This window comes from Erpetoichthys calabaricus, chromosome 13, assembly GCF_900747795.2.
Source record: "Erpetoichthys calabaricus chromosome 13, fErpCal1.3, whole genome shotgun sequence".
In the NCBI taxonomy this organism is placed as follows: Eukaryota; Metazoa; Chordata; class Cladistia; order Polypteriformes; family Polypteridae; genus Erpetoichthys; species Erpetoichthys calabaricus.
In genome coordinates, this window is record NC_041406.2 from 112,694,117 (window position 1) to 112,718,713 (window position 24,597).

The 24,597-nt window shown below is 35.2% G+C and overlaps 1 protein-coding gene across 1 annotated transcript in view; it reads right to left on the minus strand.

Annotated features, from left to right (window-relative positions):
* Positions 1-24,597, minus strand: part of smarcc1a (SWI/SNF related, matrix associated, actin dependent regulator of chromatin, subfamily c, member 1a) — a 118,717-nt gene that overhangs the window by 62,529 nt on the left and 31,591 nt on the right. The window contains 8 exon segments of the mRNA XM_051936171.1: positions 983-1,107; positions 2,466-2,584; positions 7,467-7,553; positions 8,408-8,483; positions 12,409-12,478; positions 13,778-13,847; positions 16,043-16,135; positions 18,221-18,302. Coding sequence (XP_051792131.1) covers positions 983-1,107; positions 2,466-2,584; positions 7,467-7,553; positions 8,408-8,483; positions 12,409-12,478; positions 13,778-13,847; positions 16,043-16,135; positions 18,221-18,302 — 722 coding nt within the window.

Below are 24,597 nucleotides of genomic sequence, written 5' to 3' on the forward strand. Positions count from 1 at the left end.
GTGCTTTTGGTTCAAAAATTAATGAAATGTAAGCTAATTTACAATGTGCGAGTTATCACAACATGCAGATCGCATTTTCATGTTAAATTTGTTAACAATTCCAACTGTCCAGAGCTTGAATTTCATTTGTCATTTGGGACTTTCTTCCTAGAGTAACAGCAAATGGCAGGATTTCATTGGTTGGTGGGAGATTTCAATATAGGGTTTACAAAGAACGATATCATCATGGACATCTTTTTATCTTACTATATCTTACTAATAGTTTTTGTTCAGTAACTGAAAATATCCTACTTAAATTCAAAATAAAACAAAAAAATTCAAACATTACTATACGAGTGCCACGATTATTAGAATATGTTCATTTGCATAAACTCACTAAAGCTACACTGCAACAATAAATTCTTCAAAATCAGGTTCCTTTTCCCTGCTTTGAGTTTTTTCTTATTTTTGCATCAGTACATGGAGAAAATATTAGCTGCTTTATGAAATGAAACAGTAATATTTAATTGACAAGTAAAACTAATTCAAACTTCAAAATGTCAATAACCCCTGATGCTTTCATTTGCCTAATGGCTCTCTCATCCCCAACTTTAATACTACCTTTATGAAATGACACTTATAAACTGAAGATGAATACATTCCTGTAAAACTGCCTTTGTCTTCTTGTTGTCAATGTGCCTCACGTAAGGGATGACTGGAGACAGAGTCCAATTCACTCAAGTCAATTAATGTTACTTGCAACTTCACAGTGTTCATTGTTAATCAGAAATCGGTAATAAACGTTTTAAGTAAAAAAAAAATGCTACAAAATAAAGAAAAACTGAGCTGCTTCCCAAGTTAGAGTAACAAAGAATGGCATAAGAATATAAATAGTGTTTTGCCTTTACTCTTAAGTATATAAAGATTATTTTCACTTTCATTCTAAATCCAACAGAATCTGCATCAATATTATCTCAAAACAGGTTCCTAGATGAAAACGCACCATTCTTAGGGAGAATGACCTCTTCCATATTGGGCACTGGGGTAGGATCTTCCATATCTTTTGTCAAATCTTCCTGTTCCTCCTCCTCTCGCTGGCTACGGCGTTTTCCATAGGGAGTTGGCTGACTGAAGAGAAGTAAGTAGATATGAGAGTCAAGGGGAGACAAGACTAAAGCCATGTAGTAATCATCAGTGCAGAGTAAACACTGGGGAACAGGGCACCTTAATGAGTCATTAACTTCAGGGCCTGAATTCCATTTATAGTTGCATCATAAATGTAATTTTTAGGCCTGTGGGGTGGGGTTTTGATTAATAAAGAGTGATATCATTATGGACAACTTTGTTTCTAAATGCAAATACCAACTGTATTCATTGAATAATAAAAATGCTTGCATATAGAACTAACAATACCAAATTCCAAAAATTATATATTGATATTACATTAGTTAGTGTCAACCAAGATTATTCAGCATACTTTTTTTTTGGTAGATAACTACTTCTGGAGACGCTTTTAAAATCTGTTGTACAAGTTACTTTGGTTGATTACATTTCTTGTGAAAGATATGCATCGGCACATGCAAGAAACTATACCTGGTTAAGAATACTTGTTTAAAAGAAGCACTACATAGGTATGGAAAAATAATTAAAACTTCCAACTGTTATGAAACAGTGATGTTTTCACTTATCACATATCTTCCTATATTTTAACATTTATGTCCATTATTAACCTACCTTTGTGAAATTAAACTTATCAACTGAAGAATACTCCATTATTTCAGCATCCATACAAAAACAATTTAATTCATTTTTGTTTTTAAACATATCTCACGTAACTCATCAGAAATATGTAATTAATTACATACCTTGTATGTGGACATAGCTAGAATTAGCCACTAATATAGACAGTCCTTAACACCAGTAACTTGAAACTAAAGACTGAATTCTGGTGTCATTTCAGTTTTCATTTCATTTGGATGTACTAATGAACACCCTGTTTGCTTCAAAAACCTAACAATTACTTCAAATATAATACAAATATAATATTAAAACTCATTTTTAGAAACGAACAGAGAGGTTTTAAAAGCTCCAATAAATGTCTGTGAAATGCTGCTTGGCTACTAACATATTAGATAATGCATCATTTTTTAGAAAGAGTTCCATCTTGCTATTTCAAATTATGCCTGACAGGTCATATTGGCATGCTTTCAAAGCATGGACAGATCAGAACACAGTAGGATAAAATTGGAAATAGCTGAAGTCTTGTTACAATTTTATATTGGTCTTGAAATAACAGCAGCATCTGCCCTTTATTATGAAGTTAAACCATTAAGCAGTTTCAACAATAAATGCACAATTTCCACTATGCTACTCTGAAAATTAGTCCCTGTACTAACAGATCACGGACACTCTTAGGTTGTTGAATTTTATTTTTAAAAAACTCAAATCCATTATTTCTACTGATATGGTAAGATGCATTGCCATACCCTTTCTTGTTTCCCTTTTTCCGGGATTCTACTGGGGTTGGTGGGGGAGTAGGAGATCTCCTTCTCTTCTTTCCACTAGCAGCTGCTTTCCTTTCTTTCCGATCAGGAGTGCGCGAAGACTAGGGAGAAGTAAAAGGCATAATAACAAAGAAACATGCAAACATACATAAAATAGCAACCCATAATTTGCAAGTTACCAGCAGTTAAATTATTAGTATGTTAGTTTGCTCAAAAAACTATATTAACCTCAAATGGTGGCATAATCCTCTTTACCTATGTATACTTAAGTTGCCACCAAACCCGATTAAAGGAAGACCACATTTTTTCTATCCACACACTTTGTCATCTTATCCTGTGAATAGGGACAGAGGCCTCCACTGTACCACTTAATAAAGTATTAATATAAAAGTATTAAGATATTACGTCATGGACATGAGTGCAAAACACATCTGGGAAAATACACTGCAGCCAAGTATTAAAAAAGAAGAAACAAAATGGGAGAGACTATGAAATCAGAGGTAGAAAATGTATCCTTATGCACAATGTATTTAACAGTTATCTGCCAAACCTGCTTAAAATTGACAAAAAAGGGTGATCTTTCTACTTAACATTGAAGATTGGGAAATTCTAGTATTTATGGGGCTTGTACATAGAAAAAGCATCTGACAGTCATTTGAAATAAACAAGAGCAAGATGACTAGTGAAATGTGAAACTATTTTACTAACTGTTCACTATATAAAACAGTTTAAAAAGCTGAAATTGCAAAAAGGTAGTCATAGCATAAGGGGACAATACAATAGTCATATCGCATTATCTGCAACAATTCCAGTCAGCAAGGAGGTCTTTGTCAGACACTAGCTGATGAACAGTAAACTGTTGGTAAGATAAGAGCTTCCTGTCATGGCTGTAAAAAGGTGTTCCAGGTATATAAGACAAGATCTTTAAGTTTTTATTTTCATTAAAATATAAAACCAGTTTATGCTTGATCTTTACTATATTAATGTTTATTAATTCTTTTCATCTTTTTACTTGTTCTGAAGCGGCAGCAAGCACACGCCTCCACCTGAACAAGAAAATGCATTCTTAAAAGTTGTTACATTCTCTCTATTGAAAGGCAAAAATTAAACCCTCACAGGCAACTGAACATTGTACAGCTGCACAGTTATCCCTCACAATACGGTTACCCCTTGTAATTAGTATGAGAAACACAAGACAGAATGATCAGTGCGCAAGGAAATCATATGTGTGAGGCTGGCTACTGAGACAGAGATAAGTGGTGACCCCAGACAAAGAGTGTCATTCAGTAGATCTTTAGTGAACTGTAACTTTTTACAAAATTTAAATTATACTTGTGTATAGTATATTTAATGTAGAAAATGGCAAAAATGATTAATATCTATATATATAAAATCCCTATGTGCGTCCAGGTGTCAGTGTGTGGGTGTCTTCTGATGAAGTGCGCATGCGCGGGGCACGGTGCGACTCGCGATATTACTGTCAGAGAAAGTTAGAGGCGTTTTACGGAAATACAAACCAGTATTACTGCGAGAGAAAATTAAATGTACACAATACAGTGATGCATATTACAGCCACATACAAGCCAATATTACTGTCAGAGGAGATTAAAGACATATTACCGACGCGCACGCCTGTATTACCGCCAGAGAAAATTAAAGGTATATTATGGACGTACAAGCCAGCAGACGTACAAGACGGTATCCTTCAATAAGGGCATGCACAAAAAGGCGAGCCTCAAAAGGGCGACCTCAATTGGGCGCAGCGAATAAAGGCGCGCGTAAATAAAGATCTGCACCTTTGTTGCTCTTCACATATTCCAGAGCCATTTGAACTAAATTATCTACGAACGCCTTTATTCGCCGCACTCAATTGAGGTCGCACTTTTGAAGCTCGCGTTTTTGTGCGCGCCCTTATTGAATAGAGCCGTACAAGACAGTATTACTGTCACAGAAAATTAAAGACACACAATACACGGCGGCAGCCCACGAAGAACGGTCAGCTCAGCAAGTAAACATCAACAAAAGAAAGGCTGAAAGAAAGAAAAATAAGACCAACAAAAAGAATGAGGTCAAAGTCCCTTGCCATTTAATATAGACTGTGCCTACTAATGTTTATGCACTACTGTTCTAGCGCCCGTTATTGTAACGGGCTAAATGACTAGTTTCAGATATAAAAGAAATAAAATGCTAAGCAGAAAGCACTAAGCACAAAAAGATAAACACACACGGCACAGCCCAGTTTCATGGATGCTGATAATGGTGGTATAGTTATGAAATGAAATCCCCTAAGAAGAGCCCTGTGAAAGTTTGGTATCAAAGTAGATCTTTAGATTTTACCTATGAATGCGAAGATTTGTACAAGCCAGGAGTGTTGCCACGCAAAAAGATTTTCCAAACCAGACAAAAATCACACAAGTGAACTGATGAAACAAAAAGACACCACTAAGTGCAACTGTGACAGCTTCTTGTGAAACGCTTTAAAAATTAACAACCTAATGTTTCATCTAACAGCCCTCACAGCAACTACCAAAACTGCTCAATGACGCAGTACTCTCAGGGTTGCTGGGATTCACCGTCCATTTAAGTAGAACTGCTACAGCTTTGTCCTCGGTTTTCAGCAACAGGCAGCAAAAGTCACAAATTAAATGTCATTTAATTATTGATGATAAACCAACAAATTAAAAGGCTGATCTGTAACTGTACATTTCAAAATGAGCTTTACTTATGTGAGCCTCTGCCATCTTGAACTTGTCCTCTGTGCTAAATAGCTCTCCAGTGTCAGAACAATAATGTTCAAACTAGATCAATAAGACCATTTCCGGCAGGTCTTATGCATGAAAATGAGAACATTTAACATTAATGAGATAGGTCATTTGTATTTTCAAACTTTAGAGTGAGCACTGTCACATGTGAAAGATGTTTTAGACACGGGTTATGTTGCATAACTTAACCAAGGTTTATTATAGTTTTGCCTTTTTAGATTAGTTTTTATTTATGTATTATTTCTGACCTTACTTGGAAGGAAATGTGGCAGCTCATCATAACAGACATCAGACTCATACAGCCTGGAATTTGGCTTAGTGTGTGCTGCTGTAATAATTGCTGTGTACATACTGTATCTTGGGCTCAATCAGAACTAAAACTAACATGCGATCATTTATGAACAGACTGAAATTCTGTAAGGGATTAACTGTATCGAATACTTCTCTCTTCAGCCCCAGAGATCCAGTGAATGAAAGCTACCAAACACATTCAAAGCAAAATCATCACCTTGGTATGCTTCACTAAAACTTGATCCAGAATCTATCAAGCTGTCACTATCACCTCCTGAAGAACTTTCACTGTTATCACACAGTAAACTGCTTTCTATTTCACATGCTTTACATGCCCATATTGAGCTTGCTTTGCCACCGCAAATGCTGTGTGAATACCTGCTCTCCTTCACCAGCTGCCATTTACTGGATGAATATATGCAGGCGGCTCGTGGTGGAACACTTTCTGCTTCAGAGTTAAAAGTTACCAGGGTTACAGACTAATGGCTGGACTATTATTTCAAAAACAAAACATGAAATTCTTACAAATATATGTTGACAGGTTAGCCCTTGCGTAAGTTATTTTTAGTAAATTTTTATTTTATTTCCATTAGTCTTTCCAGATACTTTAAAGGTTATGTTTAGTTTTTCATTTTGGTTTTGTTAATTATTTTATTTCAGAGTGTTTTAATGTTTTTTTTTTTTAATAGTTTTGGTTTTGAATTGTAGTTTTTTTTTTTTACTATAATAAACTTGGACTTAACCAAATGTTTTGAAATAAGTTGTGATTTTTGCATTTCTTCACGGTAATTGCAGAATATGAACTACAAGATCCTTGGTAATTGAACGTTTTCATCTAGAGACTCCAGTTTCTTAACACTTCAAAATAATGCTGTATATACTGTTATGTTGAAGTCTAGAAATACTGTACTGAGAGAGAGAGAGAGAGAGAGAGAGAGAGAGAGAGAGAGAGAGAGAGAGAGACTTCTGATGGGCTAGGCTGTTACTGATTCAGGCTCTACTGAAGAGACAGAATTCAGTACTCTGATTCTCCCCAAACCCCCCTCCCCCAGACCCCCCCCAAGTAGGTTTAACAAAAGAACCATGTTAATGAGGTTTACCTACATATGGGTAACAATCATTTTGAATTAACAGTAAATGTAGTAACAGAATGTTGCAAAAACATTAATATATTGGGAATAGAAGTAAGTACAAAAGATTGAAGACTTTTACTGAATGATACCCAAATATATGACGTGGTTTCAGAATGTTATCAGGATAAACTGGGGTGGGACAACTTTTAAAGGATGCATTTCTGAAAACATCTGGTATATTGAGCAAATGTAGTGGCCATTTTTAGAACACTGAAGAGTTACACTGAACTCTAGCTGAATGCATGACGCTGTATTTGAAAGTTTATAGGATGAATCAAGAACAGGCCAACTGTTGAGGAATGTATTTCTGGACAGTTTTATGTTCTTTTGTACATTAAAGGTCCTCTCTGAAAGACAGAAAATTTTGTAAGTTTTTTGTCTTCTTTATTATTACCCAATTTCTCCCAAAAAAGGTATGTAGGCAGCAGAAGAATTCTCTAGCTTAATGATTACAGGTCATTTTAGTGTTCATTCAATGCTAACATGAACATCTTTAGGATTTAGGAAGAAACTCACATTGACCCATGAAAACTTGCTTCTTTCGGGGTTAGTGTTGGTATTTGAACACAAGACTCAGTAGTTACTATGCTTAAACATTTAGACAACCATTTTTACTAGAGGACAAAATAGTAATATTTTGTTTATTACTAACTAACAACAAATCTGTACAGTGTCAGGAGAGAAAAGTCTAATGAAGTCATGTAAGATTACAGCAGCAAGTACGGCTGTGTTCTGGCTGAACTGCAAAAGTTATATTAAAGCTTGATTTTCAGTACCCATTCAAAAATTCTACTTACAGACTTCTTGTTTTCATCCACTTCATAATCTTCCTCATTCATCCACTCATTAAAGGAATCTGTGTCAAGGACCCACTTGGAATGAACCTAAACCGAGACAAGAAAGAAATTTAGCCAATTAGAAAAATAAGCTCAAGTTGTTTTCATGGTTTAAGACAGCAGAAGCATACAATGCAGTCATTAACTTTAATTAAGTGAAAATAAGCCACAGTTAAAGTAATATTTACTCAATGCTCATAGCATAGGCCACTCCTGGACACTAAATCAGGATAAGCAGAAAAATAAATCCAAATTTCAGAATTTCACAACTTATTCCTGTACATAAGAACCACTGCCTCACTAATGGTAGATGCCAACCAAGTAATGAAAATCTGAGGTTAATATGTATTTAAATTATTTAGCTAGAGGTAGCAACATGAACAATACAGTATGATATTCCAATTATAAAACATGAATGCACATGAGTGCAAACGGTCTCCTCTGCAAACCCAATGGTCTTTTTAGAGGAAAAGAAAAGAGACTTGGCTGGAATGCAAAGCTTACATCTTTTAAGGCAGGACAAGAACAAACCTATGAGACACTTTCTCAGAAGGGTCTTTCATATCTGTCTACAGTTTCTCCATATAAGGTAATGTAATCTCACTACGTAAAACTAATCACTAAAATACTACACAATAAACAATAGTAAAGATGATGTGACAAAAGCTATTTACATAACAAACGTAATAAAACAAGTCTGAGCCAACCTATCCAAATGCTTAAGTCAAATTTCTTCAGGCAGTTGAGACTTATTTGCCAGTGGGCATATCAATATCTTACTGCATAAAATGGAACCTAATGTAAACCATCCAGCCATTATAATTTATATACATTAGCATCACACAGTGCAACACCACAACACAGTGCAAAAATTACGCAGGGTTCACCGAAACATTACTCACTTTCCAAGGTCGCTCAGGGTTTGGGGTGTCTTCTACTTCACCATCAACCTCACTGGCAGGAACCCAAGTATCATAGCTGTCAAGACACAGGAGAGCATTATATAATTAAGTGGAAACCACCAACATATATATTAAAATGTAGAAGTTTGTATAAATTAAGAATATTAGCACTAACATTTTTATAATGTACTGTACATAGGCCTGCATTAAAGAATTAATATAACGTCCAATATTAATTTACATAAAAGTAAAAAACTCAAGTTGAATAAACACAATTAAGGAAAGTAATTTCATGTTTGTGATTGTGATTTACAGCTTGAGCTGAGAACCACTCCCCCTAGGCATAATTCTTCTGTTTATTTAATGAAATCGTGCTTTCATTATGTTGATTTGGCACTAACTAACTGGCCCATGCCTCATTTCTTTCATACACTAGCACAAGTTAGTAAATATATAATCATAGTGTACTGACATCTTCAAATGTTTATACAATGGCATGGGGTGAAATAAACAGTTTAAAAACAGTTAAAAAATACAATTGTGTAAAAAATTATTTGTTACTAATACAAATAACAAAACTGAGCTAAAAAGTGGTAGACTTTGAAAACTGCATAAAAATGACAAGCTTCCTAGAATCATAGTTATACTTATTTAAAAGCTACATGAGATAATTTAACCTCCTTAGCATTAGACCCAAGCATCACTCAGGGCGTTATATCATATATATATAAAATATATATATATATATGATATATATATTTTATATATATATGATATATATATTTTATATATATATGATATATATATATATATATATGCATATATATATATATATATATATATGATATATATATATATATATATATCATATATATATATATGATATATATATATATATATATATATCATATATATATATATCATAATATATATATATATATATATCATATATATATATAATCATATATATATATATATATATATATCGATATATATATATTCATATATATATATCATATATATATATATCATATATATATATAATATATCATATAATATATATAATATATATATATATATATATATATCATATATATATATATATATCACTATATATATATATAAAATATATATATATATATATATATAAAATATATATTATATATATATATATAAAATATATATATATATTATATATATATAAAATATATATATATATATAAAATATATATATATTTATATATAAAATATATTATATATATAAAATATATATATATATATATCTATATATATATATATATATATATATAAGTAAATGAGAAAAAGTGCTAAAAGTGTTTGTCCCAAGTGTTGCTTGGACAATGATTTAAGTGTGTCTCGTGTGAGACCCAAAGATTACTTGGGCTATACAAGTGCCAACAACGTTAGTGTCAAATGTTACTCGGGCAACGGTATAGGCATATCTTGCCTAAGCGTCAGGCCCAAGTGATACCTGGGCAATTGTGTAGACACGTCTTCTCGTAGCCTTATAATGGTGTCTCGTAAGAAATGCTTCTCATCAGCAGAGATGATGAGGTGAATCTGTCTTCAGGCAGTGAAATTGAAACGGTCAGTGAAATTGATAGAGACACGTCACTCGCACATGTACAGTGTGCTGTCATTATTATTATTATTATTATTATTATTATACTGTACTTTACACACCAGACTGTTCTTTTATTAGTGTTTTGCATGTTTTACAATAGTCAGATGTTTTAATAAAAATGTCATTTTTTTCAAGTGAAAAAATGGACGTTTTAATATTTTATTTGAGGAAAAAAATGTAAAGCTAAGGAGGTTAAAGACAATCTTAAAAATCTGGCTTCAGTGAAACATCCTGGCTTATTGCAGCCTATTGAGCAGAATTTGTTATCTTATTTTAGAAAACAGATCTTTTGAAAAAGGCATGTCTTATTTTGAACCAAATTGCAAATCATCCAGCACAAGTCCAAAATCAAATGCCAAGTCCAAAATCAGCTGACAAGCCACGATCATTTTAGAGCTCTAGAGAAGGGTGACCAAAAGCCAAATGATTGAAAAGTAATTTTTATTTCTCAGCTAACCACTACAGTTAACATCCAACATTTAGTTTTTGGGAAGGTGTAGTTGAGAACCATTTTGCTGAAACAATTTAGCTATGACATTCTGGAATGTCATTGTAAACATTTAAAATGCTGTGTAGGAGCAAAAAAGGCACTGCTAGACCTTTGTACAAATTAGCTACTTATGCGGAGTACAGAGCTGTGGGAGAAACATTGTAAAAGTCACAAGTCCCTGTACCTTTTTTTTTAAACTTTCTTGTATCTTTAATGTTGCCTTTAATTGCATTTGCATGAGTCATTTAGTTAAACTTATTGAGAATGTAAGGACTGTTAAAAGTCATTAAGAATTTGAAAGGACCAATAAAAAGACAAACTCATAAAGGAGTGGAGCATTATTAGGAGAACGCAAAACAGGAGCAAGAAGATCATTAGCATGAGATAGAAGAAGCATTATGAAAGTGACTTAATTATATGATCAGGCAATACAACTAATTTGTTTGATCATTCAAATCAGCACCACAAAACTCTGCATGACGAATGAAAAGCCAGATCTGAATGCTGTCCAAAACAAAAAAAACTATTTTCGGACAGGTTAGTCAGTGTTACACCATACAAGAGTGGCTCCAAACAGCTGAGAGAAATCACTGATGTTTTTACTCACATTAATTAGCTATGTGAAAATGAAGCTTCCTTAGCCCTTATTTTAAAAGTCTGTTTTAACCAGGAATACAGATATATACCCACCTGTAATCTTTATTCCTATTGTCTTTACAACATTCTACTTCACTGACAGATGGGTACTGATGGGTAAATGAAGTTACAAACAGCGTTTCTCAAACAAAAGGGGATCACAAGTTGCTACTGTTTATAAAGGTAGTGGTTAGTCCCTACTCTGACAATCACACTTGATGCACCAAGGGAGACACCCCCATGCTATGATAGTCACACTCAATACACCAAGGGCCTGCTGCTCTGACAATCCCAAAGAATTACCAAATAGGAACATTTGGTAGAATGCAAAGACACTTGCATGTTAAAAAGTTAGCCACAAAAACAGAAAGGCTGAGAAACACTGCTTTAAAGTACCATGACTTTGTGATATTTTAAATTTGAGTTTACTTGACTCATCCATTAAATATTACTGTTCAGAAAAATGTTTAACCAGTTAATGATGCAATTGTTAATCTTACAATAGCAAATGTTACAAACCTAACAGAGTGGTTTTCTGACAAATCACACTCTAAATGTTGTTAGAATAACTGTTTCAAACAGTTTGTTTAAATGTAAATATTCTGAATTATCTTAGAATTCACTAATTTAACAGGACAGATTTAATAACGTTTGAAAATTTATTTTTTACTATCACTTACTATTTTTGGGTAGAAAATGTCACAGAATAAATTCTGAATGTGCGCACAGTATGATAATTCATGCAGTCCATGACGATATCATTCTTTACTGTATAAACCCTATGCGTAATAACCACACCCCCAAAGTTGTTACACTGGGGAAACATCATGTCTATCACACATTAACGTTCAAGCCCTGCAATGTATTTTGATATTTAAAAATGAATACTAGTTTACATAAATGATAGTTGTGTAACTACGTGATGAATATGCAAGTATTTTAAAGCTGTTACTGTTAGTATTTATACAGTGTATTTTATCTTCTATTACAGAAAATGACACACTATCATTCACTTAAATAATGGAGGTTCTGTACCTTTAATAAAAGCCATTGAAAATTATTGAATAGGATTGTGTTTTTGGTATGGAATATGTATAGAGTATTGTAAAATTTAACAGGTATTGATATCAAATACAAAAACTCTGGCATAGGGACATCCCTAATGCACTCGCGTCCATACTGGATGTGCACAATTTATTGGCTTTTAAGTTTAGCTTGCATGACACTTACCTGTCAGGGTACATTCCCCAGTGAACCAGCACCTGCTTGTCCTTCCGCATCACTGGACGAAACCACTCTTCTTAAAAGAAAGAGAATTTGGCAACAACTTAAATTCCATTCACATAATCATACTGACTTATTTTTTTTAATATACATTTCATTTATAAAAATATAAAAACAGTACTGAAAAAAAAAAAAAAAAAAAAAATCTGCAAATGCTTTATTTTTTTAAAAAATAAAGCACTGAACAGAATATTAACACATTTTCTAGATAGTAGACATAATTTGGTGCTTGTAAAAAAAATGCAATCAGGTGGGAATACTTTCAACAATAAATGCCATGAGTAGTTCTTATTAATTACATAAAATTCCTAAAATTTTATGCAAACAGACAAAAGCAAAGTAAATATTTGGTGTAATCGATTTTCACAGTAAAAACATATGCAATTTTCTTAGGCTCACTGGCATGCAGTTTGTGAAGGTACTTGCAATAGGATGTTCCAAGCCTTTTGGAGAACCTATCACAATCCCACTGTAGATCCTGGTGGTTTTACTTGCTTCTGTCTTGGCATGTAATCTGAGACTGGTCAATGATACTGAGGTCAGGGCTCTGTGGGGGTTATACCAACTGTTGCAGGATTCCTTGTACCTTTTCTCACTGCAGATTTTTTTTTTTTTTTTTTTTTTTAAAGTAAGGTTGTGGCCTTGTGTTAGGAGTCACTGTCATACCACAGAATGAATTTGCATCAATCAAATGCTTCCCAAATGGTATTATAAGATGAATAAGCATTTGCCTGTACTTGCCAGCAGTGAGAGGGTCATTAATTTTGATCAAATCACATAGTTGCAGAGGAATGGCTTTTTGGTTGCAATTCTCCTATGAAGATCACTTCTGATCAGACTTTTCCAGACCATGGCTTCAGTGGTTTTGGCCAACTCTGAGCTAACAGCAGTGCTTGATTTATTGTGATTTCAAAAGGTAGATTTTACATGAATTTTCCTTCAAAGCAGGAGAACCCAGTTGACCAATTCAGAGATAACAATGTTACCTGAATAAACCAAGTGGCATACTGTTGACCTTTCACCAATTCAATAATATAAATATTTTAAAAAAACTATGTCAGACTGAAAAAAAAAATTCTGGTCAAACTGTATTTCAAGTGACACACACTTAAAATGTATCAGCACAATTCAAGTATTTATACAAACAGAGCTTTTATTCTCCACTCTCACTGAAAAAAACAGAATTGAATCATTGTTTGGTATATTGTACACTTTAAAAGTTAAAGATCAAAATATATTTTATCAAATGTATAGCCTATGAAGAAATCAAATTATCACTTTCTTGAACTTTTATTTTCCAGGACTGTAGACTTACCTTCCTCTAGCGATGCTGGAACAGGATAAATATGATGAGTAGCCTTTGACTTATCGTCTGTAATGGTACCCTAGAAGACACCACAAAATATGATCTTACTGCTAGAAAGAAAATTAAGCTAATATAAAACATATCTAAAATATAAATGTGTATTTGCATCTTTCAGTGAAAATACCCAACCCCAAGTTTATAAGGATTTTAAACTACATATTCCACTTATGTTTTTATATGTACTAGACAAGACATTGAACTCAATATCACTGAAAGAGCCAATGTTAGAAAGTTAATGTTAAATTCACACAAGCACCCGATAATTTGAATAGAATATCAGTTTTACATAGTTACCCCGCTTTAAGTTAAGATGAAATAGAACTTTTTTAGCTATCTGCTAAGCACCTGGAGCATAGGCTATATAAATAATATGTACTATTCATGTAATTTTTGTGTTAATTAAGCCAGTTAGGAAACAGTCTCACTGCTAGAAGCATGGCTTGTTAGATTACAAATACAGTGGAACCTCGGTTCACGACCATAATTCGTAAACAGAGTTGGTCGTGAACTGAAGCAATTTCTCCCATAGGATTGTATGTAAATACAATTAATCCGTTCCAGACCGTACAAACTGTATGTGTGTATATATATATATATATATATATATATATATTAGTTTTTAAGCACAAATATAGTTAATTATACCATAGAATGCACAGCGTAATGGTAAACTAAATGTAAAAACATTGAATAACACTGAGAAAACCTTGAACAACAGAGAAACCTAACACTGCAATAATTTGCGCTATAGTGCTAGGAACCGCTCACTAAAAACACTTTTTTTAATGAGTTTTAAGCACAGGGGAAAAAATGAACATTTGAAAAATCCATAATTTAATAAACCACCAAGAAAAGTAACATTGCAACAATGCAGGCTACGAACCGATCACTGTAAATAGAACTGAAAACAAAAACAAGCCTTCTCTACCTTATGCGTCCCTCGCTCGCTCTCTCTCGTGCCTGTGTGTGTGTGCGTGCGTCTCTCTTTTGCGAGCCTGGAGCACCTGTGTGTGTGCGCGTGTCTCTCTCGCGCCTGTGTGTGTGCGCGTGCATCTCTCTTTTGCGAGCCTGGAGCGCCTGTGTGTGTGTGTGTGTGTCTCTAGAGCGCTCCTGTGTGTGTGTGTGTGTGCGGCTCTCTCGCACTGCCTGTGTGTGTGCCTCTGTCTCTCGCGCTCTCTCACTCTCTCTCACTCTCTCTCTTGCTCGCTGCACAGGAAATGCACAGGGAGAGACTGAACATGTACAAACCGAAAGGCAACCTGGCTTGTTCGTATACCGAGTGCGTGGTCGTGAACCAAGGCAGAAGTTTGGCAAACTTTCTGGTTGTAAACCGAGTTGTACGTGTACCGAGACATTCGTGAACCGAGGTTCCACTGTACACTGATATACTGTTTTCTGACCACCTCCTGATCTTTCTACATCTTTTATGAACATATGAAACTATGTATGAACATACTTGGAGAGAAAAGAAACAAGATAAGTAAGCCTTAAACAGAACTTTCTTTAAACAAGAACTTTTCTTTGTAATATATTTTCTCTATTTTTGTGTGAACTGTTTTGCCTTGAATTTTATTAAAAGTTTTAAACTTAAGATACATGGATTGTGGAAGTATTTTAACACTAGTCATTAAGCCCGTTACAATAACGGGCACTAGAACAGTAGTGCATAAACATTAGTAGGAACAGTCTGTATTAAATGGCAAGGGACTTTGACCTCATTCTTTTTGTTGGTCGTATTTTTCTTTGTCTTTCAGCCTTTCTTTTGTTGATGTTTACTTGCTGAGCTGACCGTTCTTCGTGTATTTTGTGTCTTTCATTTTCTGTGACAGTAATACTGTCTTGTACATCCGCTGGCTTGTACCTCCGTAATATACCTTTAATTTTCTCTGGCGGTAATAAAGGCGAGAGCGTCGGTAATATGCCTTTAACTTTCTCTGACAGTAATATCGCCATCGCACCGTGCCCTGTGCATGCGCACTTCACCAGAAGACACACACACACACGGACACCTGGACGCACATAGGGATTTTATTAAAGAGGATGTGTCATTATTGCCTGAATTGTTCTATGAAGTAAGCTAAAGTTGCAGACCCTTGGAAATTTTGGACAAATGCAGCTACAATCACCATTAAACTTACAATGTTAAACCTAAAGGAGAAATACTACCCACAGACCCAAAGTGCATACATATAAGACTTTAAATTAAAACAGTACCTGGTGTCGCTTGATTATGTCCTTAAGTTTACTAGCTTGTTTCTGTTCAACATCTGGCATTAGGTAGACAACAGGCCTGGTTAGGCAGTTATTCTGGAAAGAGATGTACACATTTGATCATTAAAATAGTACTGCCCAGCACAGTATTTAAGTACAAAATGAGGACAAAATACATCAGTTTATATAAATCTGAACTATTGTAGAGCATCCTAGAAGTGCACATAGGAGAATGGCCTAATTGGGCAATGAATTTACTAATATACTATCTGGTATAAAATAAGCACCACTTCTTCAAGAATGCTGTAAAATTGAAAACATATCTTGAATGCATTAATTTTATTCTGAATATGCTCTGGCTCCAAACAGCAGTTACAAAATATTAAAAATTAATAGTAACCAACCTAAGAAGCATTTTAATCATTTGAACCACACATATCTTAAACAACACAAAGTGTCTCTCAAGATGATTAACAGAATCCAAGAAAATTGGTCTTGAAATTTTCTAGCACCCCCTAACAATCACATAGCCAGTAGGGTAAGAACACCTTCTGACAGGAAACAAAATTTTAAAAAGTACTGTAGCTATTTGCTCCCTGTGTTTTGTAGTGCTGCCAAGCAAGTTTTCCATTCACTACCTAAAATGGATGTTGTAGACCATTGGTTCCCAAACTCACATCCCTGGGACCCACTTTGGGAATCTAGTTGAAATAAAAAACCTGCAGCCAATCAGTGATAACTGATCTCAATTAATTTGCAGTTTTTTCCTCTTCTCTTATTCTGAATTCAGAAAAGAACAGCCTTATGATTTTTACATTTATAACACATTTAGAAACACTCCTATTTTGCTATAACTGTAAATGCTTAACTTTCTTCTGTTATTTTCCAGCTATTTTGCCATTTATCTATGAAGTTTGCTTCCTTCACTGAATTGTAATAATGACAATTAAAAACCAGCAAAACAGACACCTGGGCAAACAACACTGAGTGATGAAAGGCTGCAACTGCTTCAGCATCTGACCCACTAATTAGTAAATAATGGATTAAATAACCAATACAAAGAGAAAAGCAGAATGAAAATCAGGATCAAAATATTATTAAAAAGGAAAAAACAACATTAGCCCTATATACACTGACCCCAAAACCCAGAAACTGGGAAATAATAGCTCACACAATTTAGCTGGGAGATTGGTTAAAAATGGAAGTTAGTAGAAACAAAATCCTGCAGCCAACGTGCATTCCTTGGGCTGAGTTTGGGAACCACTGCTGTATATAGCAAGAGTAGTAATCTTCAAAACAGCAAGTGAATGTGTTTGTGGAATACTAAATACATTTTTAGGTCTGATAATTACAAAGTGCCTGTTCGAATTTCCACCAAAATTGTACATTTTGCTCCATTTTAACAGGTGATCTTTTGTATAGTAGTGTAGTTTACTTTAGACAACATGCAATCTGAAGAAACAATATATGACCAGCTTTAACTTAAAAATACATTCCGTTAAAAATACTTTACAAATACTGCAAACAAACACATAAGCCTAACAACAAATCATGTTTAAACTTTAGATAAATAGGAAGCCTATTTGATTTTTTTTTAATAATCTAACACTGTACAGAAAAAAAGCACCTAATAATATTAAAGAACAATTGGATCAAGTCTCAGATTTTTCATATAACCTCAAAAAGCATAATTTCTGCCACAAAAAAACCCAAGTGAGACAGACAAATGAGAATAAATTCATAGCTCAGTATTAGTGGTCAAACCTGTTTTTTTGTTTTTTTTTTAATAATTTTTTTTTTTTTTTACGCCAAATATACAGTAAGACTAATAGTTGTAATTCCAATAAAAAAACACATGTTGCTTGAATTGCCGAGATGTTTAGCTGGATGCAACTCATCATAAATACTTCATACATTTTTTGGAACTCTTCTTTAATACAGTAATGTCTTTAATGTAGAGCACAGTTTGCCTTTTGCTTAAGCAGGCATTTGAAATATTCTTTTTCCTGTATTAATTCCTTTGTGATTCTTCATATAACAATCAAATAAATATACCATAGTCTACATAAGCAAACATACAAAAAAATCAATAAGAAGTTAAACATGTTTAAGGCATTTTACAAACTGAACCTTATCGCATTTGCTTTTTTCAAAGGCATAGCTACTTAGAGTAGGTCTTACCTGAACAAGAGTTTTCTCAATTGTCATGAACATCTCAACATTTCTATCCATCCTGGATGGGTTCTGCAAATCAAATCTTCGCCTTTGGGTTGGGTTTGGGGAGGAGGAGACAAATTGCCTTGTTCATTCAAATTCTCAAATCTACTGAATTAACAAGTTATGTGCAAAATTGTTTGTCTTTTTAGCTATAACTATACTTTATTTATTACATAAACCATTCTGAAACCTTACGATCAGCACCATGAACCAGGTAAATCAGGCTTTTGCTGTCACATGCAGTTTTACTTTTACTCCACATTTAATCAAAACACCTGTCTCCAAAACAGTTCTACCTTGCAATCATTTACCCTTTCAAAATCTATTATTTTCAAAAATGAAGGATATTCACATGTTTATAATTTGAGTTCCAGATTAAAGAAAGTGTGCAAGCAGAGGGAAGGGAACCAGCGTTAAGACACTTCTTTGTTATAAGAAGTGCTACTGACATAAGTACTACTGGTAGTCAAGAAAACATTTAAAATACACTTTAAGGAAATAACAGCATATAAAGCTTTTTTATTTTTTTAAACCATGGACCATTTCAATAAACATTAAAAAGACTAATATAAATACAACTCACAATTCACATAAACTAAGATTTGACAAGATGATATTGTACAAGGCTAAAAGTCTTCAATTTACAAGTAAAACAGTCTACATTTGGCTCTTAAGGTAACATGTTTATTGTTTAATAAGCTGTAAGGGTATTTACCTTTATTTGCAAGATAATGACGAGCTGTATTACTCAGCTTTGCCTTGAAAATTTCTTTAGAGAATAGTGTCATTAGTAAAGCACTTATGAGAAGTACTGTGACTAACTATTTTTCTTTATACAGTATTTGATTTTTTTTTTTTTTATACTTGGGCCACTATTAGTTCACTGGATTTTCTTACTCTTGAATATTCTACATAGAATTTTGCCATCAATAAAACATAGACCAATTCTTGCTTTTCCTTCTGAATGACTTTGGATACTGAAAAACTGTATTTTACTTTGAAACAGGTAATTAGTAGAGATAACTTTACTCACAATTGAATGTAACACTTTGATATGTAATCTTATACTTGACAAAAACTTGAAGTTTTGGGGGGTTTAGATCGAAAGCAATATACACCAAATTGTTGTTTACTTTTTAACTTATTACATATAGCATTGACATTTACAGGCTGAACATTTATGTCGCCTATGGAATTTACATTTTTAAACATTTGAACAGAAAAGGTGTACGTTTTTCTCGAGGGGGTCCCCTTTACCGAGCTGCACAAGAGTTTAAACTTATCAAGGCATGCTGTTGCTCTAGGGTTGTATTATATCTTGGGCTTGAAGTGGGCCAGTAAGCACACAAGCACTTTAATCTTTCTGCTTTGCTAAACAGAATATAGCGGCACAACATCACAATATGAACTCCAAGGGGATACCTTAGTTTTCTGAAATATTGCAAGTTTTTAACCATTAAGTACCTGTTATCCCCTCTATGTTTTTTGAATATAAATATATACACACACACACACACACACACACACAACATGAATAATGTTGCATCCGTGCCACAATGTTTTCCGAAATGTACTAAACAGGTCATAAAATGATAATTCCAAATATCATATACAGTGATCCCTCACTATATCGCGCTTCGCCTTTCGCGGCTTCACTCTATCGCGGATTTTATATGTAAGCATATTTAAATATATATCGTGGATTTTTTGCTGGTTCGCGGATTTCTGAGGACAATGGGTCTTTTAATTTCTGGTACATGCTTCCTCAGTTGGTTTGCCCAGTTGATTTCATACAAGGGACGCTATTGGCAGATGGCTGAGAAGCTACCCAACTTACTTTCTGTCTCTCTCTCTCTTGCGCTGACTTTCTCTGATCCTGACGTAGAGGGTGTGAGCAGGGGGGCTGTTCACACACCTAGACGATACGGACGCTCGTCTAAAAATGCTGAAAGATTATCTTCACGTTGCTACCTTCTGTGTGCAGCTGCTTCGTGAAGCGAAGCTGCCACCTTCAACAGCTTTGTACCGGCGGTGCTTTGCATACTTAAAAGCCAAACAGCCCTATTGATTTGTTTGCTTTGAAGAGGAAGATATGTTTGCATTCTTTTAATTGTGAGACGGAACTGTCATCTCTGTCTTGTCATGGAGCACAGTTTAAACTTTTGAAAAAGAGACAAATGTTTGTTTGCAGTGTTTGAATAACGTTCCTGTCTCTCTACAACCTCCTGTGTTTCTGCGCAAATCTGTGACCCAAGCATGACAATATAAAAATAACCATATAAACATATGGTTTCTACTTCGCGGATTTTCTTATTTCGCGGGTGGCTCTGGAACGCAACCCCCGCGATGGAGGAGGGATTACTGTATACCTATACTTTATATACCTTTGTTTGTTTGTTTTTTTTTTTTTGTCGTCAATGCAGCTTTGAATAAAAAAAAAAAATCAAGTGAGGGTGAGATATGAATAAGGCAGATTCACCAGCGTTTGTGTGTCAGCTTTTATCCCTCCAGATCAGATAATGTCCAGATCCATTGCCTCAAAACACCACTCACATCTACAGTTATTCCCAGTTTCAAATAAAAAATAACAGCGTCACATGCTTTGGGGTTTCGGTTGGGGGTAGTGTGTATCGTGATCGTGACTGAGAGAATAAAAGTGAAAAGAAAAAAAAAAACTTTTACAAGTACTATAAATGTACACCGTCTGTTACAGACGCAAACCAAATGTATGTGTGTACTGTATAATATTAACAATAAGAGCAGCTCATTACTGAAAATGGCAAATATAGGAAGCAGTCGGGATCAAACCGGGGTCTCTTGATTACAAGTCAGCAAATCCTACTGCTACGCCACGGAAGCTATTGTCTTATCCTTGAACCTTTTGTTAAAGTGTTAACTGAACTTTGGACTTCAGGCTTCACACATTATATAGTTTACGCCAACATTTTGTCATTTACTACTAAAATATGAAAAACGTTTCTGTTTTAACAATGTGTTTACAGATTATTGCAGAAACGGAACACACATGAAATGCATATGTTCCAAATAACAATCTATTATTTCCACTCTAAAACACCAGCACTTCACTCCCAGATAATCAAGGCATGTGCTGGGAGAACTTTGTACATGTTCGGCAGCGGTGGGGGGATGGAATAGCAGGGTGCTTGCCTTTATCGGCACATTTACAGGACAAAAGACACTGACAGAGGTGTGATGGGATTTAAGGTGGGCCGGATCTAGTTTTGTCGTAGGCTCTGGTAATTCTAGTGTTAACATTCCAGCTCACAAAGTTAACTGTCCAGTCTTTGAGACATTGCTTCTGAGCTTTAAATGCCATTTTTACATCTTAACTAAAAATAAGACAGCTTTGACCTTAATTTCCAATTTTCCCAAGAGTTACTGCCCTGAAGGCTATTTTTACGTTGGCATTTATAATTACAAGGATTAAAAAGATTGGGAAGTTGCCTCCAGCCTCTAATCTAAGTCCCTGTCGTCTGACATACCTAGACACAGAGCATGTCCAAAACAAAACAAGCCCCCACAACAGTGGTGTATGAGGAATAAAAGAAGAAGCAGGCCATTAGGGTGGAAAAAAGAAGAAGCATCAACTTCTGAGCAAATAAATGCTAAATGTACAGAGAAAGTATGAAAACTATGAATGCTCAAGCCATATACAGTGATCCCTCGCTATATCACGCTTCGCCTTTCGCGGCTTCACTCTATCGCGGATTTTATATGTAAGCATATTTAAATATATATCGTGGATTTTTTGCTGGTTCGCGGATTTCTGAGGACAATGGGTCTTTTAATTTCTGGTACATGCTTCCTCAGTTGGTTTGCCCAGTTGATTTCATACAAGGGATGCTATTGGCAGATGGCTGAGAAGCTACCCAACTTACTTTCTCTCTATCTCTCTCTCTCTTGCGCTGACTTTCTCTGATCCTGACATAGGGGGTGTGAGCAGGGGGGCTGTTCGCACACCTAGACGATACGGACGCTCGTCTAAAAATGCTGAAAGATTATTTTCACGTTGCTACCTTCTGTTTTGCAGCTGCTTCGTGAAGCGACATGCTGCACGGTGCTTCGCATACTTAAAAGCTCAAAGGGCACGTATTGATTTTTGACTTTGTTTTTCTCTGTCTGTCTCTCTCTCTCTCTCTCCCTCCCTGCTCCTGACGGAGGGGGTGTGAGCTGCCGCCTTCAACAGCTTTGTACCGGCGGTGCTTCGCATACTTAAAAGCCAAACAGCCCTATTGATTTGTTTGCTTTCCTCTCTGTTTCCTTTGAAGAGGAAGATATGTTTGCATTCTTTTAATTGTGAGACAGAACTGTCATCTCTGTCTTGTCATGGAGCACAGTTTAAACTTTTGAAAAAGAGACAAATGTTTGTTTGCAGTGTTTGAATAACGTTCCTGTCTCTCTACAACCTCCTGTGTTTCTGCGCAAATCTGTGACCCAAGCATGACAATATAAAAATAACCATATAAACATATGGTTTCTACTTCGTGGATTTTCTTATTTCGCGGGTGGCTCTGGAACGCAACCCCCGCGATGGAGGAGGGATTACTGTATACATATATTATAAAAAGAAATCCTGTCCTGGAAAGCAAAAAGCAAGTCTATGATACATGATCTTCTCGGAAGACATTTTAAAGACCGCAAGACCAAAGACACGCCCTACTTACAATCTACCCGCGAGACCAAAGGCATGCCTTACTTACAATCTATCAAACAGGACAATAGGCAGCAAAACATTTAGTCTTCTGAAGGAATCGAGCACACATAGATCCAGGGCTCTCAGTGCATGTAAAGCGTATTATATAAATTAAATGTCGACATCTAAGCGAAGAAGAAAGCAGCGTGGAGAAAAGAGACTCAAATGCGTTGGACAGAAAAAACAGAAAAAAAGAATAATCGAGGTGCAAATTCAGAAAATAAGGACAGTAATTAGCAGCCTGGAACAAGTGAAATTGAAAAAAAAGCACATCCAATCCGGCTCAGAATTAAAAGACAATGAGTAAAAGACAAAGTGGAACTTCATAAAGACGTTTACAAACGGCGCTAAACACATGCAGAGCAGGTTAGGGACTATGAAACCAGGGAAATTAGAAAGGCTCAAAAAAAATAAAAAAAACCTTGGCACTATACACATGTGGAGAAAGTTAAAGGATATGAAAGTAGGAAAATTAGAAAATATAAAAAAAAGAAATTAAAGATCGCAGTAGCACAAAGAATGCTTTCAAAATTGGAAGTGTTAATCATTTATTTTCATCAATCAACAAAATGTAGTGAATGAACAAAAGAGAAATCTAAAATCAATATTTGGTGTGACCACCCTTTGCCTTCAAAACAGCATCAATTCTTCTAGGTACACTTGCATACAGTTTGTGAAGGAACTCAGCTGGTAAGTTGTTCCAAACAACTTGGAGAACTAACCACAGATCTTCTGTGGATGTAGGCTTCCTCACATCCTTCTGTCTCTCCATGTAATCCCAGACACACTCGATGTTGTTGAGATCAGGGCTCTGAAGGGGCCATACCATCACTTCCAGGACTTCTTGTCTTCTTTACGCTGAAGATAGTTCTTAATGACTTTGGCTGTATGTTGGGGTCGTTGTCCTGCTGCAGAGTAAATTTGGGGCCAATCATATGCCTCCCTGATGGTATTGCATGATGGATAAGTATCTGCCTGTATTTCTCAGCATTGAGAACACCATTAATCCTGAGCAAATCTCCAACTCCATTTGCAGAAATGCAGCCGCAAACGTTCAAGGAACCTCCACCATACTTCACTGTTGACTGCAGACACTCATTATTGTAGTGCTCTCCGGCCCTTCGACAAACAAACTGCCTTCTGCTACAGCCAAATATTTCAAATTTTGACTCATCAGTCCAGAGCACCTGCTGCCATTTTTCTGCACCCCAGTTCCTATGTTTTCATGCATACTTGAGTCACTTGGCCTTGTTTCCACGTTGGAGGTATGGCATTTTGGCTGCAATTCTTCCATGAAGACCACTTCTGGCCAGACTTCTCCGGACAGTAGATGGGTGTACCTGGGTCCCACTGGTTTCTGCCAGTTCTGAGCTGATGGCACTGCTGGACATCTTCCGATTTCGAAGGGTAATAAGCTTGATGTGTCTTTCATCTGCTGCACTAAGTATCCTTGGCCGACCACTACGTTTCTTTTTCAGTTAATGACTGTGTTTCAACCTACATGTGACACTGATGATCATTAGCACCTGTTTGGTATAATTGGTTGATCAGACACCTGACCATAATCCTACAAAATCCCTGACTTTGTGCAAGTGTACCTATAAGAATTGATGGTGGTTTGAAGGCA